The sequence below is a fragment of the Ranitomeya variabilis genome, chromosome 5, assembly GCF_051348905.1.
Source record: "Ranitomeya variabilis isolate aRanVar5 chromosome 5, aRanVar5.hap1, whole genome shotgun sequence".
NCBI lineage: Eukaryota > Metazoa > Chordata > Amphibia > Anura > Dendrobatidae > Ranitomeya > Ranitomeya variabilis.
In genome coordinates, this window is record NC_135236.1 from 333,752,812 (window position 1) to 333,769,567 (window position 16,756).

Here is a 16,756-nt window from a genome sequence, read left to right on the forward strand (position 1 = left end):
CCAGTGATCACCCCCAGCCCTGTCATCACCCACCAGCCGGTGCCTTGATTCTGCGAGCCCCCTGCTGCCGGAGATCGCCCCCTGCCCCAGTGATCACCCCCCTGCCTTGGTGATCACCCCCCGCCCCGGTGATCACCCCCCACCCCAGGGATCACCCCCCCCCTGCTGCCGGCTCCTGCATCTCCTCAGCCCCCTCCTGCCCCCGTGCCTTACAGCCCCCTCCTGCTCCCCACGCCTGACAGCCCCCTCCTGCCCCCTGTGCCTGACAGCCCCCGCCTGCCCCCCTGTGCCTGACAGCCCCCTCCTGCCCCCACACCTGACAGCCCCCTCCTGCAGTAGAAAGTAGAAAGTCTCACCAAACACTCGCACATACATGCGCACACTATAATAAAGTTTAGCTTTTTTTACACACCCGCACACACACCACACACAAGAAGCTGAGAAGGAATATGCCATTATTGCCTCCGAAGCTGATAGTGAGGGAGAGGACCCCATTTTTCTCTATTCCTCCCACTCTTCCTCCTCCAGCGACACATACTCGCCACCATGATGTTGCAAGACAAGAAATCGTCCGGAGGCCGGGGGAAGACCCGCAGTCAAGTGTGAGCAACCTCCAACCTAGTGCTAGTCATGCCCAACCTAGCACTAGTGCCCCCTTCTGGCCCCCCAATCAGAAATCCAGTTTGAGACTGCCAACTTCAGGGAAATAGACTTTTTCAAAGTCTATTTCTCTGAGTCAATTGTCAGTCTTATGGTGGAGCAAACTAACTTGTACGTCCTGCAATTTTTGGCCGAAAACCCCAATTCATCATTTTCTACTTGGAGTCCCGTTGACTCAGTCGAAATGATGAAATATTGGGGACTGGTCCTTCACATGGGGATTGTGAAGAAACCAGAAATTTGCCAATACTGGAGTACTGATATTTTATATTAAACTCGAATATTTAGCATGGTTATGTTTCGCAAACGTTTTGAGGTGATTCATAAGTTTCTCCATCTTAGGGACAATACTTACATCCTTGCCCACGATGACCCGAATTTTGATAGACTGTTCAAAATTCGGCTGGTCAAGTTTGCTGAAGTGTACATTCTTCAAAGGGAAATTTGTGTAGATGAATCCCTCATCCACTTCAAAGGGAAGCTTCAATTCCGTCAGTACCTACCCAGTAAGAGGGCGAGGTATGGGATAAAACTCTATAAGCTGTGTGAGAGTACCTCAGGGTACACTCACAGCAGTAGCGTATCTACTGGGGGGCAGAGGGTGTGGACGTCCCAGGCCCGATGCTCAGAGGGGGCCCACCCAGAGCTATGCTACTGTAACTGTATCTTTCTCCGGGAAGGAACAACCACGGGAAGGGCAGCATCCAATAAAGGAGAATATCCAATAATGGAAGACCACCTATGCCAAGCATGGTATCCATCCACAGACAGCTGTCTGTGGATGGATACCATGCTTGGCATAGGTGGTCTTCCATTATTGGATATTCTCCTTTATTGGATGCTGCCCTTCCCGTGGTTGTTCCTTCCCGGAGAAAGGCCTGGCTATTCATTGCTTGCGTTGAGAAACACGTGATGGTGTCTCCGCAGCTTACTTTACATGCGTTTGCATATTTCCCATAAGGGATGGGGGCAGTGTTCTGGATCACTGCGTTGAGAAACACGTGATGGTGTCTCCGCAGTGTTGGATGTTTTGGTCTCCCCGAGGTCATTCATCTGTTCCTTCATAGCCTTTCACCAGGCACTGCTCCTAATAGCCAGTTTCCTACTCCACACTGATGAGGGGCAAAAACCCCGAAACAGCTGTCTGTGGATGGATACCATGCTTGGCATAGGTGGTCTTCCATTATTGGATATTCTCCTTTATTGGATGCTGCCCTTCCCGTGGTTGTTCCTTCCCGGAGAAAGGCCTGGCTATTCATTGCTTGCGTTGAGAAACACGTGATGGTGTCTCCGCAGCTTACTTTACATGCGTTTGCATATTTCCCATAAGGGATGGGGGCAGTGTTCTGGATCACTGCGTTGAGAAACACGTGATGGTGTCTCCGCAGTGTTGGATGTTTTGGTCTCCCCGAGGTCATTCATCTGTTCCTTCACTGTAACTGTATCGGCACGGCCCACCCAGAGCTACCTTCTGCAGCAGAGCAGGAAGAATCGATCTCCCTGCTCTGCCGCCAGCCACTATGGGGCCCCTGAGCAGGCAGGGGGCCCAGTGCCAGCAGTGGGCCCCCCGCCTGTCATTGCAGGGTCAGCTGTACCAGCATTTAGCCGATACAGCTGACCGCAACGATGAGGGAAGGAGCACTGTGCTCCTTCCCCATCATCCCCCTGTCAGTGTCTGACGTCGGCGATGCTGACAGCGGGCGCGATGAGTCACTGGCTGGCGCCGAGACGAGCGGGAGCTCAGAGCAGCGCAGGAACCAGGAAGAAGAGAGGTGAGTATTTATTTATTTTTTTAAGGGGTGCTGCATTATAGGTCAGAATCTGTCTATGAGGTCTGCCTAATACTACAGGGTCTGACTATGGGGGGGTCTGCCTAATACTACAGGGTCTGCCTATGGGGGGTCTGCCTAATACTACAGAGTCTGCCTATGGGGGGTCTGCCTAATACTACAAGGTCTGCCTATGGGGGGTCTGCCTAATACTACAGGGTCTGCCTATGGGGGTCTGCCTAATACTACAGGGTCTGCCTATGGGGGGTCTGCCTAATACTACAGGGTCTGCCTATGGGGGGGTCTGTCTAATACTACAGGGTCTGCCTATGGGGGGTCTGACTAATACTACAGGGTCTGCCTAATCCTACAGGGTCTGCCTATGGGGGGTCTGCCTAATACTACAGGGTCTGCCTATGGGGGTCTGCCTAATAATACAGGGTCTGCCTATGGGGGGGTCTACCTATGGGGGGTCTGCCTATGGGGGGTCTGCCTAATCCTACAGGGTCTGCCTATGGGGGTCTGCCTTATACTACAGGGTCTGCCTTTGGGGGTCTGCCTAATGCTACAGTGTCTGCCTATGGGGGTCTGCCTTATACTGCAGGATCTGCCTATGGGGGGTCTGCCTAATACTACAGGGTCTGCCTAATACTACAGGGTCTGCCTATGGGGGTCAGCCTTATACTACAGGGCTTGCCTTTGGGGGGTCTGCATTATACTACAGGGTCTGCCTATGGGGGGTCTGCCTTATACTACAGGGTCTGCCTATGGGGGGTCTGCCTTATACTACAGGGTCTGCCTATGGAGGTGCTGCCTTATACTACAGGGTCTGCCTATAGGGGTGCTGACTTATAGTACAGGGTCTGCCTATAGGGGTGCTGTCATACTATAGGGTCTGCCTGTGGGTGCTACCTTATACTACAGGTTCTGCTTATGGGGTGCTGCCTTATACTACAAAGTCTGCCTATGGGTGCTGCCTTGTGCTATAGAGTCTGCCTATGGGGGCTGCATTATACAATATAGAGTAGGCCTATGGGGAGGGCATTATACTATATTGAGGACTATCTGGTACATTATACTATATTGAGGACTATCTGGTGTATTATACCATATTGAGGACGATCTGGTGCATTATACTATATGGAGGCTATCTAGAGGGGCATCATATAGTGTGGGGATTACAGTGTTGGAGCCAGCAGTTTGAAGGCTACTAAGGGGGCATTATACTGTGTATAAGAGAGCATCATGCTGTGTATAGGGGAGTTTTACAGGAGGCAGACTCAGGACATTATTAAATGTAAAGTGGGCACTTATTGTTATAGGGGAACTCAGGTTACTGTGACTATCAAAGGGGCACACAGGACAATGTTACTTTCTAGGGTGCAAAATATGGGCACTGTTTTCTAGGGCACTTGCACCTGGCATTGCTATATTATAGAGGGGTGCCTTAGAATTTAGAGGGCACAGAGAACCACACAGCAGGGACACATACGGCAGCAGCGGCTCAGTATTGGGGTATCAGGTGCAGCAATAGAGTCACATACGGCAGCAGTGGCCCAGTATTGGGGTATCAGGTGCAGTAATAGGGACACATACGGTAGCAGCGGCTCAGTATTGGGGTATCAGGGGCAGTAATAGGGTCACATATGGCAGCAGCGGCTCAGTATTGGGGTATCAGTAGGATGAGGAGTTTGTGCAGGTTGGGAATACATGGTGATGGGGCTGGAATATGAGAAGTGAAATGTGTCTTTGTTGCTTTCTCTGCAGCCGAGTCGTTGCTGGAAGAAGTTGTCATGTCGGTCTGAGCCAGATGGAAAAGACGGGAAAAGTGATGACTCCATCATAAAGAACGTCAGTGGTAAGACATTATCTGTAACTGTGCTGTGAGCTATGTTCTGTAGGGCTGGTATCTACCACTGACCATATGGCAGTAATATCCATGTTGGTCGTTAGAGATTATCTTCAGTAACATCGGGGTGATCTGCTGAGGTTCTCCTCCAGTACTAGGGCGCGTCACCGAGTTGTAATCAAGGTTACCTGGTTAGGGGCCCACTCAGAAGCTTCGCCCCCCTGAGCCAAAACCCTAGCTACGCCTCTGACTCACACAGCTTTAGAGTTTACCAAGGGAAATATAGCAGGATCCAGCCCCCAGAATGCCCAATGCTCTGAGGGTGAGTGGGAAAATAGTGTGGGATTTGGTCCACCCACTGCTTGATAAAGGTTACCATCTGTACGTTGACAACTTTTATACAAGAATCCAACTCTTTCAATCCCTCTCTGCCAGAGCTACCGCAGCTTGCTGTACTGTGCGCAGAAACCAGAGGGGTCTCCCTTTGTCACTAATTGAGCAGCCTCTCCCAAAGGGTGAGAGCCGAGCCCAATGTAGCGGCAACATGGTTGTGGTCAAGTTCAAAGACAAAAGAGACATCTTTTTCTTGACAGCAATCCACCGCGGCCACCACCTTTAGAGATACCCCAGCACAGGTCCACAAACCAGATTGTGCCCTGGGGTACAACAAACACATGGGGGGAGTTGATCTTTCTGATCAAGTCCTCCAGCCCTATAGTGCCATGCGGAAGGCGAAGGTGTGGTATAATAAACTGGATGTGCACATAGTACAAATGGCACTGTATAACGCATATGTGCTATCACGATGTGCAAGCCAGACCAACAACACCTTTCTTCAGTTCCAGGAGGCGGTGATAAAGGGCCTAATGTTTGGAGATGAGGAAGAAGCAGGCCTCAGCACCTCTGGAACTCAAGTTTCCCCATATGGTACCAGGGCAACATTTTCCCATGAGGGGAGAGCAAAAAAAAGGTGCCAGGCATGCTATAAAAGGGGGATAAGAAAGGAAACTCATTTCCAATGTGAAATGTGTCCTGACAAACCTGGAATGTGTTTGAATGAATGCTTCAGAATTCATCACACGTCCGTGGACTAAACACATCCTGATACTCCCCTACAGAACTCACCCACACCAGCCTGACATACACCACACACACACACACACACACACACACACACACACACACACACACCAACCTGACGTACACTAAACCACACACACCAACCTGACGTACACTACACCACACCAACCTGACATACACTACTTCAGGCTGGTGTGTGGTGTGGTATAGTGTATGTCAGATTGGTGTGTGTGTTGTAGTGTACATCAGGTTGTTGTGTGTGTGTGGTGTATACTACACCACACATATCAACCTGACATACACTACACCACACACACCAACCTGACATACACTACACTATACCACACTGCACACCAACCTGACGTACACTACACCACACTCCAATCTGACATAGTGTGTCAGATTGGTGTGTGATGTCGTGTAGTCAGGATGGTGTGTGTGGCGTAGTGTACATCAGGTTGGTGTGTGGTGTAGTGTACATGTGGTGTAGTACACATCAGGTTGGTGTACGTGTGGTGTATACTATACCACACACACCAACCTGACATATAGTACGTCAGGTTGGTGTGTGGTGTGGTATAGTGTACGTCAGGTTGGTGTGCGTGGTTGTAGTGTACGTCAGGTTGTTGTGTGTGTGGTGTATACTACACCACACACATCAGCCTGACGTACACTACACCACATCACACACGCCAACCTGACGTAGTGTATGCTAGGTTGGTGTGTGTGGTGTGGTGTAGTGTATGTCAGGTTGATGTGTGTGGTGTAGTAAACACCAGACACACCAACCTGACATGTACTACACCACACATACACTACACCACACACACCAACCTGACATACAGTACATCAGGTAGGTGTATGTGTTGTAGTGTACATCAGGTTGTTGGCGCTCCTTCCCTTCCGAGCCCTGCCGTGCGCCAAAACAGTGGTTTATGACCACATATGAGGTATCGGTGTACTCAAGAGAAATTGCCCAACAAATTTTATGGTCCATTTTATCCTGTTGACCATGTGAAAATGAAAAAATTGAGGCTAAAAGACAATTTTTGAGAAAAAAAAGTACTTTTTCATTTTTACAGATCAATTTGTGAAGCAAATGGGGGTTCAAAGTGCTCACTATGCATCTAGATAAGTTCCTTGGGGGGTCTAGTTTTCAAAATGGGGTCACTTGTGGGGGTGCTCCAATGTTTAGGCACACAGGGGCTCTCCAAACGAGACATGGTGTCCGCTAACGATTGGAGCTAATTTTCCATTCAAAAAGTCAAATGGCACTCCTTCCCTTCCGAGCCCCGCCGTGCGCCCCAACAGTGGTTCCCCCCCACATATGGGGTTTCAGAGTGCAAATTGGAAAACAAAAAAATGGGAAAATTAAAAAATTGTTGCTAAAAGACCATTTTTGTGACTAAAAAGTTAAATGTTCATTTTTTCCTTCCATGATGCTTCTGCTGCTGTGAAACACTTGAAGGGTTAATAAACTTCTTGAATGTGGTTTTGAGCACCTTGAGGGGTGCAGTTTTTAGAATGGTGTCACTTTTGGGTATTTTCAGCCATATAGACCCCTCAAACTGATTTCAAATGTGAGGTGGTCCCTATAAAAAAAGGTTTTGTAAATGTTGTTGTACAATTACTCTATCCTGTTGACCAAGTGAAAATGAAAAAATTGAGGCTAAAATAAAAATTTTATTGGAAAAATTAAAATGTCTATTTTTTCCTTCCACGTTGCCCTAGTTCCTGTGAAGCACCTGAAGGGTTAATAATCTTCTTGAATGTAGTTTTGAGTAGCTTGAGGGGTGCAGTTTTTGGAATGGTGTCACTTTTGGTTGTTTTCTGTCATGTAGGCCCCTCAAAGGGACTTCAAATGTGTTGTGGTAACTAAAAATAATGTTTTTTTAAATTTTGCTGGAAAAATTAGAAATTGCTGATAAACTTTGAACCTTATAACTTCATAACAATTTTTTTTTTCCCAAAATCATGCTGAGGCAAAGTAGACATGTTTAACTATTTTGTGTCACATAATTCTCTGGTTTAACAGAATAAAAATTCCAAATTTTAAAATTGCGAAATTTTCTAAATTCTTGCCAAATTACAATTTTTTTCACAAATAAACGCAAAAATGATCGACCTAAATTTACCACTACCATGAAGCCCAATATGTCACGAAAAAACAATCTCAGAATCGCTAGGATCCGTTGAGTGTTCCTGAGTTATTACCTCATAAAGGGACACTGGTCAGAATTGCAAAAAATGGCCAGGTCATTAAAGGGAACCTGTCACCCACCCAGGGCCTATTAAGGTAAAAGAGCCAACTTCTGCAGCACTAAGGCTGCATTCTGTGAAGGTGTCTCTTATGTTTTTGATCCATAATAACACTGATATATTCACTTTTATAAATTGCGTGCCATACCTGTATTGAGTCTGGGGGGTACGTTTTCTCCCCCTGACTTAGCCTCCTCGCAGCCGTCCATCATCCCCTCAGTGCACCAGGTGCCACCTTCTGTGTTTCCTCACATCACCGGCGCCTGCGCTGTGCTCTCATTTTTCGGGAATGCGCCGTGCGCGCTGCCCAGGAACTCACATCAGCTGATGAACTGATATGGCGCTGTGCGCAGGTGCGATCTACTTACATGCCTGAGAAATAATTGCAGAGCGCAGGCATCGGCACAAGACAGAGAGGAGGCGGCGCCTGGTGGGATGATGGATAGCTGCGAGGTGGCTGAGTCAGGGGGAGAAAATGTACCCACCGGACTCAATAGAGGTATGGCATGCAATTTATAAAAGTGAATATTTCAGCATTATTAGGGATCAAAAACATAAGAGCCACCTTCACAGAATGCAACCTTAGTGCTGCAGAAGGTGGCTCTTTTACCTTAATAGGCCCTGGGGGGGGGGGGGGTGACAGATTCCCTTTAAGGTCAAAATAGGCTGGGTCATGAAGGGGTTTGGTCCTGTTTCAGATTTACCTTATAGGAAGAATATGAGAGTGTATCCATTACAATATGTTCTTTTCTACCATCAACCTGTGCATATAGGACAACATCATTTTCATGGGATTCTCCAGGGTTACAGAGTCCACCTAAATATGATCATACATAAATTAAAAAAGGTAATTGAGAACACCAAAATAACCGTTAAAAGTGAAAAGTAATGGAGAGTATTTGCACAAGCTAACTATCATACATTTTGAGTAAATTAACCCCTTTATCACCTTGTGTATTTCCGTTTTTGTTTTGTTTTTTTGCTCCATTTCCTCCCAGAGCCATAACTTTTAATTTTCCATCAATATGGCCATGTGAGTGCTTGTCTTTTGCGGGATGAGTTGTACTTCTGGAAAACACCATTGGTTTTACCATATAGTGTACTGCAAAATGGGGAAAAAAATTCCAAGTGCGGTGAAATTGCAAAAAAGTACAATTCCACAATAGTTTTTTTTCACCATGATCCCTAAATGCTAAAAATGGCCTGCCATTATGATTCTCCAGGTCAGAGTTCGTAGATACCAAACATGTCTAGGTTCTTTTTCATTTAAGTGGTGAAAAAAATCCAATGTTTGTACCATTTTTATTGATACCATTTTGGGGTAGATACGATGTTTTAATCGTCCGTTCTTGCATTTTATTACAATGTTTGGGCGACCAAAAAACATAATTCTGTAATTTTTATTATTTTTTTCTAGTTATGCCATTTACCGATTGGATTAATTCTTTTTATGGTATATGCACACGTTGCAGGTTGCCTGCAGAATTTTCTGCACAGAATCTGCATCTCTTGCCAGACAAACGCAGGTAAATATCTGCGTGGATTTGATGCATTTTTATGCATTTTTGATGCAGATTTTCATGTTTTTTTCATGCGGATTTGTATGCATTTTGGAAAGCTAAATAAAGACCTATTATTGAACAAAAAAAAGAATTGTGATGTCGTTTTTTGTCCAACCTCTTCATTTACATACTCCATTGAACAATAATGTTTACACACAGAAAGATAGATAGATATATAGATATGGGACAGATAGATGATAGATAGATAGATAGATAGATAGATAGATAGATAGATAGATAGATAGATAGATAGATAGATAGATCGATCGATCTACAGAGTGGGCAATTTATATGGATACACCTAAATAAAATGGGAATGGTTGGTGATATCAACTTCCTGTTTGTGGCACATTAGTATATGGGAGGGGAAAGACTTTTCAAGATGGGTGGTGACTATGGGGGCCATTTTGAAGTCGGCCATTTTGGATCCAACTTTATTTTTTCCAATGGGAAGAGGGTTATGTGACACATCAAACTTATTGAGAATTTAGCAGGAAAAACAATGGTGTGCTTGCTTTTAACGTAGCTTTATTCTTTCATGAGTTATTTACAAGTTTATGACCACTTATAAAATGTGTTGAAAGTACTGCCCCTTGTGTTGGATTGTCGATGCAACCGTCTTCTCCCACTCTTGACACATTGATAACAACACTGCAGAAGAAATGCTAGCACAGGCTTCCAGTATCCATTGTTTCAGATACTGCTCATCTCGTATCATAAGGCAATTGTCTATGCTGTGAAGATACAAGATGTGCAGCATCTGAAACAACGTATACTGGTAGCCTGTGCTAGCATTTCTTTTGCAGTGTTGCTATCAGAGTGTCAAGATTGGGAGAAGAGGGTGGCTGTTATGATTTTCCCAATGGCAGGGAAATCAAAATAACAACGGACTAGCTCTCGGGTGATGGGAACTAAAGTGACCGTGACCTGAACCTGACACGACACTGGAAGTAGCCGGGGAGTGTTTCCTACGATGCCCTAGACACCACGCGCCAGCCGGAGATCTAACTACCCCTATCAGAGGAATATACAGGCCTGCCTTACCTCCAGAGATGAACCCCAAAAGGAGATAGCAGTCCCCCACAGATATTGACGGTGAGTCAAGAGGAAAAGACATACGTAGGATGAACAGCAGATTTAGCACAGTGAGGTCCGCTTACTAGATAGCAGAAGTACAGGAAAGAGTCACTTCACGGTCCACTTCAAAACACTACTCAAAAACACCATCCTGAAATTACTTTAAAACTCCAGTGACAACTCATGCCACTGGAGTGGCAATTTCAGTCCACGAGAGCTTCCAGCTACAGAGAGTCACATTGCAAATAGCTGGACAAAAATAGCAATAACTAGAAACAAAATTCAACTTAGCTGAACAGGATCTTGAGGCAGGAGAATGCAACAGAATGCTACTGATACATTGTTGGCCGGCATCGGACCAGCAGCCAAGCAGCCTTAAATAGGAAACTCCCCTAATGGGTGTCATCAGGTGATCAAGGATAGAAGAAGGCAAATAAGTGGCAATACCATAAAACACCACCGGGGGAGCCCACAAACAGAATTCACAACAGTACCCCCCCTTAAGGAGGGGGCACCGAACCCTCACCAGAACCACCAGGGCGATCTGGATGAGCACTATGGAATGCACGAACCAAATCAGGAGCATGAACATCAGATGCAGTCACCCAAGAATTATCCTCCTGACCATAGCCTTTCCACTTAACCAGATACTGAAGTTTCCGTCTGGAAACACGGGAGTCCAAGATCTTTTCCACCACATACTCCAACTCACCCTCAACCAGCACAGGAGCAGGAGGCTCAGCAGACGGAACAACCGGCACCTCATACCTCCGCAATAATGACCGATGAAAAACATTATGAATAGTAAAATGCTGGGAGGTCCAAACGAAAGGACACAGGATTGAGAACCTCCAGAATCCTATAAGGGCCGATAAACCGAGGCTTAAACTTAGGAGACGAGACCTTCATAGGAACAAATCGAGAAGACAACCAAACCAGGTCCCCAACACAAAGACGAGGACCGACACGCCGATGACGATTAGTGAACTGTTGAGTCTTCTCCTGGGACAACTTCAGATTGTCCACAACCTGTCCCCAAATCTGATGCATTCTATCAACCACAGCATCCACTCCAGGACAATCCGAAGACTCCAATTGACCGGACGAAAAGTGAGGGTGAAACCCTGAATTACAAAAAAATGGAGAAACCAAAGTGGCAGAACTGGCCCGATTGTTAAGGGCAAACTCTGCCAATGGCAAAAAATCAAGCCAATCGTCCTGATCAGCGGACACAAAACACCTCAAGTAAGTCTCCAAGGTCTGATTAGTACGCTCAGTCTGGCCATTAGTCTGAGGATGGAATGCAGACGAAAAAGACAAGTCGATGCCCATCCTGGCACAGAACGCCCGCCAAAATCTAGACACAAACTGAGTACCCTGTCATGTTCTCAATGGCAAGAGAACATAGCATCAGCATATATAGGAACTAGCTCTTGGAAGATGGGAACTGAGCTGACCATGAACTAAACCTAACGCACAACTAGCAGTGGCCGGGTAGCATGCCTACGTTGATTCTAGATGCCCAGCACCAGCCGGAGGACTAAATAATGCTAGCAGAGGAAAATATTAGTCCTAGCTCACCTCTAGAGAAATACCCCGAAAGGAGACAGAGGCCCCCCACATGTATTGGCGGTGAATTAAGATGAAATAACAAACGTAGTATGAAAATAGGTTTAGCAAATTTGAGGTCCACTTACTACATAGCAGAAGACAGAAAGGACACTTTCATGGTCAGCTGAAAACCCTATCAAAACACCATCCAGGAATTACTTTAAAACTCTGGCATTAACTCATAACACCAGAGTGGCAATTCCTGTTCACAAGAGCTTTCCAGACACAGTAACGAAACTACAGCTGTGAACTGGAACAAAAATGCAAAAACAAACATGGACAAGAGTCCAACTTATCTAGTAGTTGTCTAGGAGCAGGAACAAGCACAGAGAGGCTTCTGATAACATTGTTGACCGGCAAGCAACTAACAGAGCAGCAAGGTTATATAGCGACTCCCACATCTTGATGGGAACAGGTGAACAGAGAAGATGAAAACACCAGTTCAATTCCACCAGTAGCCACCGGGGGAGCCCAGAATCCAAATTCACAACAGTACCCCTGTCAGACACTATATTCTCAGGAATACCATGCAAACGCACAACATTCTGAAAAAATAGAGGGACCAGCTCAGAGGAGGAGGGCAATTTGGGCAAAGGTACCAAGTGAACCATCTTGGAAAAACGGTCACACACCACCCAGATGACGGACATCCTACGAGAAACAGGAAGGTCAGAAATAAAGTCCATAGAGATGTGCGTCCAAGGCCTCTTAGGAATAGGCAAGGGCAACAACAACCCGCTGGCCCGGGAACAGCAGGGCTTAGCCCGAGCACAAACATCACAAGACTGCACAAAAATACGTACATCTCGAGACAAGGAAGGCCACCAGAAGGACCTAGACACCAGATCCCTGGTGCCAAAAATTCCAGGATGACCTGCCAACGCGGAAGAGTGAACCTCCGAAATAACTCTACTGGTCCAGTCATCAGGGACAAACAGTCTACCAGGCGGACAGCGATCAGGCCTATCCACCTGAAACTCCTGCAAAGAGCGCCGCAGGTCTGGGGAGACAGCTGACAATATCACCCCATCCTTCAGGATGCCAGTAGGTTCGGAATCACCAGGCGAGTCAGGCTCAAAACTCCTAGAGAGGGCATCCGCCCTCACATTCTTAGACCCAGGCAGATATGAGACCACAAAGTTAAATCGAGAGAAAAACAACGACCAGCGCGCCTGTCTAGGATTCAGACGCCTGGCTGACTCAAGATAAATTAGATTTTTGTGGTCAGTCAAGACCACCACCTGGTGTCTAGCACCCTCAAGCCAATGACGCCACTCCTCAAATGCCCACTTCATGGCCAAGAGCTCCCGATTTCCAACATCATAATTTCGCTCAGCGGGCGAAAACTTTCGAGAGAAAAACGCACATGGTCTCATCACTGAGCAGTCAGGACCTTTCTGCGACAAAACTGCACCTGCTCCGATCTTGGAAGCATCTACTTCAACCTGGAACGGGAGCGAAACATCAGGCTGGCGCAACACAGGAGCAGAAGAAAAGCGGCGCTTAAGCTCCCGAAAGGCCTCCACAGCCGCAGAGGACCAATTAGCAACATCAGCACCCTTCTTGGTCAAATCAGTCAAAGGTTTAGCAATGGCAGAAAAACCCGCTATGAATCGGCGATAGAAATTAGCAAATCCCAAGAATTTCTGAAGACTCTTTAGAGAAGTAGGTTGTATCCAATCACCAATAGCCTGAACCTTAACAGGGTCCATCTCCATAGATGAAGGGGAAAAAATATATCCCAGAAAGGAAATTCTCTGAACCCCAAAAATACACTTTGAGCCCTTCACAAATAGAGAATTAGCTCGTAAAACCTGAAAAACTCTCCTGACCTGTTGAACATGAGATTCCCAGTCCTCCGAAAAAATCAAAATATCATCCAAATACACAATCATAAATTTATCCAGATATTCACGGAAAATATCGTGCATAAAGGACTGAAAAACGGAAGGGGCATTCGCGAGACCGAAAGGCATTACCAAATACTCAAAATGGCCTTCAGGCGTATTAAATGCGGTCTTCCACTCATCCCCCTGCTTAATCCGCACCAAATTATACGCACCACGTAGATCGATCTTAGTGAACCACTTCGCCCCCTTTATGCGAGCAAAAAGATCAGTCAGTAAAGGTAACGGGTACTGGTATTTAACAGTAATCTTATTCAGAAGTCGATAGTCGATACAAGGTCTCAATGAACCATCCTTTTTACCCACAAAGAAAAACCCTGCCCCCAATGGAGACAAAGAGGGGCGAATATGACCCTTTTCCAAAGATTCTCTGATATACTCCCGCATAGCAGTATGTTCAGGTACAGACAAATTAAACAAGCGACCCTTAGGAAATTTACTACCGGGAATCAACTCAATAGTGCAGTCACACTCTCTGTGAGGGGGGAGAGAATCAGTTTTAGGCTCCTGAAAGACATCATAAAAATCTGACAGAAATGCTGGGATCTCAGAGGGAGTAGATGAAGAAATGGGAACCAAAGGTGCATCCCCATGAATCCCCCGACATCCCCAGCTCAGCACAGACATTGATCTCCAGTCCAAGACTGGATTATGAATTTGTAACCATGGTAATCCAAGTACTAATACGTCATGTAGATTATATAACACAAGGAAACGAATAATCTCCTGATGGTCTGGGGAAAGATGCATAGTCACTTGTGTCCAATATTGTGGTTTATTGCTAGCCAAAGGTGTAGAATCAATACCCTTTAAGGGAATAGAAACCTCCAGAGGCTCTAAATCAAACCCACAACGCTTGGCAAAGGACCAATCCATGAGACTCAGAGCGGCGCCAGAATCCACATAAGCATCCACAGTAACAGATGATAAAGTACAAATCAATGTCACGGACAAAAGAAATTTAGACTGCAAGGTACCCATAGAAAAAGATTTATCAACCTTTTTATCAACCTTCTTTATGCGTTTAGAGCATGCTGATATAACATGAGCTGGATCTCCACAATAGAAGCACAACCCATTTTTGCGCCTGTAATTCTGTCGTTCGCCTCTAGACAATACACTATCGCATTGCATATGCTCTGGTGCCTTTTCAGAGGTCACCGCCAAATGATGCACAGGTTTTTGCTCAGAAGATACCGCCATATGGTGCACAGGTTTTTGCTCAGAAGATACCGCCATATGGTGCACAGGTTCTTGCTCAAAAGATACCGCCATATGGTGCACAGATTTTTGCTCAGAAGATACCGCCATATGGTGCACAGATTTGCGCTCCCGTAAACGCCGATCAATCTGGATAGCCAATTTCATGGCATCATTCAGACCTGTAGGCACAGGGAACCCCACCATGACATCCTTCACGGCATCAGAGAGACCTTCTCTGAAATTAGCTGCTAGAGCGCACTCATTCCATTTAGTAAGCACCGACCATTTACGAAATTTCTGGCAGTATATCTCAGCTTCATCTTGCCCTTGGGAAAGAGCTATCAAGGCTTTCTCAGCCAAAATCTCTAAATTAGGTTCTTCATAAAGCAACCCCAAAGCCAGAAAAAACGCATCTACATTTAATAACGCAGGATCCCCTGGCGACAATGCAAATGCCCAACTTTGTGGGTCACCCCGCAATAGAGAAATAACAATTTTAACCTGTTGCGCAGGATCACCAGCAGAGTGAGATTTCAGAGACAAAAACAATTTACAATTCTCTCTGAAATTCAAAAAACGGGATCTGTCTCCGGTAAAAAATTCAGGCATAGGGATCTTAGGTTCAGACATTGGAGCACGTATAACAAAATCTTGTAAGTTCTGGACCTTTGAAGCCAGGTTATTCAGACCTGCAACCAAACTCTGTGGATCCATGATTCAAACAGGTGTAACCAAAGCCATTCACAGATTAAGAGGAGAGGAAAAAAAAAAGGCTGAAGACTGCAGTTTAAGCAAGGAGTACAAATAAGCACTAAGGTGCACTTTCCAAACACAGAAGGAAAAAAAAAAAACCTTTTCATATCCTTTCCTGCTTTAGTGCATAGTTTTAACACATTTGGCCGGCCAAACTGTTATGATTTTCCCAATGGCAGGGAAATCAAAATAACAACGGACTAGCTCTCGGGTGATGGGAACTAAAGTGACCGTGACCTGAACCTGACACGACACTGGAAGTAGCCGGGGAGTGTTTCCTACGATGCCCTAGACACCACGCGCCAGCCGGAGATCTAACTACCCCTATCAGAGGAATATACAGGCCTGCCTTACCTCCAGAGATGAACCCCAAAAGGAGATAGCAGTCCCCCACAGATATTGACGGTGAGTCAAGAGGAAAAGACATACGTAGGATGAACAGCAGATTTAGCACAGTGAGGTCCGCTTACTAGATAGCAGAAGTACAGGAAAGAGTCACTTCACGGTCCACTTCAAAACACTACTCAAAAACACCATCCTGAAATTACTTTAAAACTCCAGTGACAACTCATGCCACTGGAGTGGCAATTTCAGTCCACGAGAGCTTCCAGCTACAGAGAGTCACATTGCAAATAGCTGGACAAAAATAGCAATAACTAGAAACAAAATTCAACTTAGCTGAACAGGATCTTGAGGCAGGAGAATGCAACAGAATGCTACTGATACATTGTTGGCCGGCATCGGACCAGCAGCCAAGCAGCCTTAAATAGGAAACTCCCCTAATGGGTGTCAACAGGTGATCAAGGATAGAAGAAGGCAAATAAGTGGCAACACCATAAAACACCACCGGGGGAGCCCACAAACAGAATTCACAACAGGTGGCATTGACAATTCAACACAATGGGCAGCACTATGGTCAGCGCTCATAGCAAGTGAGCATTTCTGCTACATACAGGCGATCTGGTCAGCACCTGTATGTAGCAGAGCCGATCAGACAACTGCAGCTGCTCGCCTCCCATGGAGATT

At 46.0% G+C, this 16,756-nt stretch overlaps 1 protein-coding gene across 4 annotated transcripts in view; it reads right to left on the reverse strand.

Moving 5' to 3' along the window:
- RELN (reelin) overlaps nt 1-16,756 on the reverse strand; it is a 1,394,857-nt gene that overhangs the window by 465,726 nt on the left and 912,375 nt on the right. For all 4 annotated transcript variants that reach the window (XM_077264737.1, XM_077264736.1, XM_077264735.1 and 1 more), the window contains exon 13: nt 8,322-8,434. In XM_077264737.1, the coding sequence (XP_077120852.1) occupies nt 8,322-8,434 (113 nt within the window). The remainder of the gene's footprint in view (nt 1-8,321; nt 8,435-16,756) is intronic.